The 4,402-nt window shown below is 54.5% G+C and overlaps 1 protein-coding gene across 1 annotated transcript in view; it reads right to left on the bottom strand.

The window, feature by feature from the left end:
- Nucleotides 1–4,402, bottom strand: part of LOC122541250 (ral guanine nucleotide dissociation stimulator-like) — a 206,856-nt gene that overhangs the window by 12,412 nt on the left and 190,042 nt on the right. Inside the window, exon 13 of the mRNA XM_043677867.1 lies at nt 1,217–1,309. Within this exon, the coding sequence (XP_043533802.1) occupies nt 1,217–1,309 (93 nt within the window). The remainder of the gene's footprint in view (nt 1–1,216; nt 1,310–4,402) is intronic.

The following is a 4,402-nucleotide window of genomic DNA, read 5'->3' on the forward strand; positions in this document are numbered from 1 at the left end:
AGCAGTATGGACTTGTTGGGCCAAAGGGCCATAGAACTGTAGAGTTCTATGAAAGGAGGGAATTAAGGGATAAGGGCAAAAGGTTTGCTTTTCAGTTTAGTTAGGGCATGATGATTGGCACAGGCTTCGAGGGCCGAATGGCCTGTTCCCTGTGCTGTCCTTCCCTTTTATTTCTTCTTCTATGAAGGACAGGAGTGAACCAGATGAGGTTTAATGACAATGCTTCACTCAAATTAAATATTACCATTAGCCTTGGTAGGATTTGAACCCATGCCTCCAGAATATCATCTTGTGGGGGATGATGAGGATCGTACCAAGATGATTAGATTCCCTACAGTGTGGAAACAGGCCCTTCGGCCCAACAAGTCCACACCGACCCTCCGAAGAGTAACCCACCCAGATCCATTCGCCTACATTTACCCCTTCACCTGACACTATGGGTTTTCCCATGGCCAATCCACCCTAACCTGCACGTTTTTGGATTGTGGGAGGAAACCGGAGCACCCAGAGGAAACCCACGCAGACACGGGGAGAATGTGCAAACTCCACACAGACAGTTGCCTGAGGCGGGAATTGAACCCGGGTCCCTGGCACTGTGAGGCAGCAGCGCTAACCACTGTGCCACCGTGCTGCCCAAAGATGTAAGCTGCGTCATGGACGCAGTTTCACCTGGGCCATCAGGGAGTCCTGGGGAGGGATTGGAAGCAGGGGAGTCATAGAGATGTACAGCATGGAAACAGACTCTTCGGTCCAACCCGTCCATACTGACCAGATATCCCAACCCAATCTAGTCCCACCTGCCAGCACCCGGCCCATATCCCTCTAAACCCTTCCTATTCATATACCCATCCAAATGCCTCTTAAATGTTGCAATTGTACCAGCCTCCACCACTTCCTCTGGCAGCTTATTCCATACACGCACCACCCTCTGTGTGAAATAGTTGCCCCTTCGGTCCCTTTTATATCTTTCCCCTCTCACCCTAAACCTATGCCGTCTGAGTCCTACCCACTCCCACACACCGTGCCACAAGACCACCCCAAACCTTGCTAACCCCCTGAAACCGCCAGATGTTTCCGGTCACCAGCCGTCAAGACGGCAAGCTCGCACTCCTTCGATTAAAAAAAAAACCCTTGACCTCCCTGGCGGAGCGGGGGATTTCCCACGGCACGCGGCAGAGCGCGCTGGGTCAGCGCAAACCCGGCAAGGCATACTCACTCGCTGCAGTGCGTGATGACCAACGTCGGCCGAGTCTTCGTGGGAGTGCCACTCGCTTCCACCAGCGGCTCCACTTCGCATGATAACTTGTAGCTGCAAAAGACACCAACCGGTTGGCCGTTTGCCCGGAAAGATGAACCCTGCCAGCGACTCTCTCTCCTTCGCCTCACTCGCGCACACGCGCAGTGTGTAGGGGGCTCTCCTCTTCACCTCCGAGATCCCCACCCCACTGTGAGCTGACTCTACACATGCGCGCAGCGGGACCCCAGTGCGGAGCCACCACTCTGGGTGGGGGGGGGGGAGGGGCAATGAGGAATCCACTACCGGCGCCTCTTCCCAATCCAGTGTGGGTTTGGCTCCCAGCAGCGCCCCCCCCCACCTCCGCCAATGCTGCCAACACCAGCCACAGGCTCGTCCACCTCAAGTGGGGTGGAGGGAAAGGGCCTCCGGGTGTTCCGACTGGGCACGGTGCCAACCCAGAGATACGTGGCACTGGAGCTCTAAGAGATTGGGTGCTCCCCACCCCCCCACCCATGCCTCACCCCCACCCAACGTCCAGCTCTCCTTACCTCCCCCTCCTAATGCTTGGAAAACTGTGTCACTTAAGGGCACTAGGGCATCACAGGGACAGCGAACGAGAGAGAGAGAGGAGGGTGGGAGAGAGACAGTTCACCAACATTCCTCCTCCACAAGGCCTAACGCTGCCAAGCCGTGCTGTCTCCTCAGGCGAGGGTACCAAGTGACAAACTAGGCCAAGTTCAGTGAGTTTACGGCCTAAATCCTATAAGACCATAAGACGTCTGCCTAATTTCAGCTCCTTTCAGCACATTGAGCCCACTCCACCATTTACTCATGGCTGATAAGTTTCTCAACCCCATTCTCCCCCTTTCTCCCTGTAATCCTTGATCCCCTTAATACTCAAGAACCTATCTACCTGCATCTCAAATACACTCAATGGCCTGGCCTCCACAGCCTTCTGTGGTAATGAATTCCATAGATTGCCCACTCTCTGGCTGAAGAAGTTTCTCCTTATCTCCATTCTAAAAGGTCTTCCCTTTACTCTAAGGCTGTGCCCTCGGGTCCTGGTCTCTCCTACCAATGGAAACACCTTCCCAACATCCACTCTGTCCAGGCCATCCTTATCGGGCATCAGGAGGGAGAAATGTCGATTGGAACTTTTGTGTTGTTGGAAGGGCAAAAAAAACCAAACAAAAACCATATATCAGCCACATGCAAGAGAGAGAGAAACACAGAGCGAGAGAGAGAGAGACAGACAGAGACAGAGACCAAGGTCTCCTGACTGACTCATTTCCCAAACCCGATAGGGCCCTTCAAACAGGGCAGTGTCAGACTGTATTGGAAGGAAGCTGAATTCCCACAATTTAGAAATTTATAAGGAACAAGACGAAGACGGACATATGCCCCTCACGTCCGAAAGAACAGAATTGATTGCCGTTAGATCGTTCAGCCCATCCGACCTGGTTTGCTCTATGGAAGGAGGTTACTGCGCAAACATTGGAATGCTTGCCTTTCATGGCCTCAGCAGATGCCAAAGCACTCTGGCGCCCAATCTGAAGTGAGGCCGCGGGGCAAGCAGCAGCCAATCCGTGCACAGCAAGATCCCACAACCGACAAGGGGGTGAAGCCTGGCTCGCTGATCTCCCTGATGCCCTCGGGTTGAGGGATAAATCCTGGGTGGGACGCCGGGCAGAGGTCCTCAGCTTTCCTCCCAAGGGATCCAGCGCCCGTCCAACTCCCGGGTGGCCGGCTCGGTCAGAGAGGTGACAGCGCGGCCCTCCCTCCGGCCTTGCATAGGAAGGGAACGCGGTCCAGCCTCTGAACTGCATCTTAAATCCACGAGCCTCTGCGGTAAAAAACACTGCCGTCTGACACGCAGTTGGCACCAGGAGGTGGCATCCAAGGTGGCTATGGGGCCAAGAATTGTCAAACCCCCAACGTGGCAGAAATGGAACTGGGTTGGGAGGGGGGGGCGGAAGCATGGGTGCAGATTCAGGCAAGACTACATCGATTCAATTAATTGACTGCAGTAATAACTAGAATCGATGGAGTTGTCTGCTGAGGGCAGGCCAGAGTTCGGAGGAGTAAGGGATGACTTGATGGAAAAGCATAAAGTTTGAGTTGACAAGGCAGACCGGGATGAGTCTCCTGGGGGGGGCGGCGAGTCCAGAACGAGGGAGCACTGTTTAAAAAGCGAGGGGTTTCAGGAGTGAAATAAGGGGGGAGGCATGTTCTTCTGACAGGGTCTCGTTGCTCTGTCACTCTGTGCCTCAGTAAAGGCAGACATGTGCAGATCTGAAACTCACCAGCACAAGGGAGCCCGCCAGTCCCATTTTCCCCCAGTCCGAATTCGAAGCAGATTCGCTTCAGGAAAAGGGGACTGAAGGGTTAGCGTGGGGTAGTGACGGTATGGGCTCGGCAGGGGGGGTGGGGAGCGGGCTGAGAGGGGTCTACACCCACTCGGTGCCTCCCACCCGGGATTCCACCTTGCTCGGGTTCCAGTCGGCACGCCATGGCAGCTGCTGGGTCGGCTTCAGAGACCGCCTGCCTGACCCCTGGCCGCTCCCTGCTCACCGGGGCTGGCTCGCCCATTCTGACCCGGGGTTGTCCGTCCTTTTCCGAAACACTCCGGTGCCAGTGTTTTGGTAAGCGGGTAACCCTCACGGGGCGAGCCAACAGGGGAAGGTGACGGGGGAAGGGTCAGGCTTTGAAGATGGGGCCGACAATTCCCTTCTGATTTGATTTGCCTTGCTGGCATTGATGGGTTCAGACCACCTTTAACCTAAACTCGGGAAACCCGCCCGACTGGGTGAAAGACTGTTTAGCGCCCTGGGTGGGGGAGGGGGGATTAGTGGAATATTTTAGGGGGTTGCTCAAAAAGCAATTTGTCAAAACATTTCACTTTGCACTCATCTGGACATCTCACAAGAACACCAACTCAACGGGTTCATACTGCAGCAGAGGAGGGTGCTGATTGGTTGCCAAGCGAATGCTAATTGGTTCACCACAGACAATGCATCCAGTGAAGCTGATTGACAGTTCTGAGGGAGGTGGCTGAGGAAATAGCGGAGGCGTTGGTTGAGATCTTTCAAAAGTCACTGGAGTCAGGGAAAGTCCCAGATGATTGGAAGGTCGCTGTTGTAACCCCCTTGTTCAAGAAAGGATCAA

This window comes from Chiloscyllium plagiosum, chromosome 37 (assembly GCF_004010195.1).
Source record: "Chiloscyllium plagiosum isolate BGI_BamShark_2017 chromosome 37, ASM401019v2, whole genome shotgun sequence".
Lineage (NCBI taxonomy): Eukaryota > Metazoa > Chordata > Chondrichthyes > Orectolobiformes > Hemiscylliidae > Chiloscyllium > Chiloscyllium plagiosum.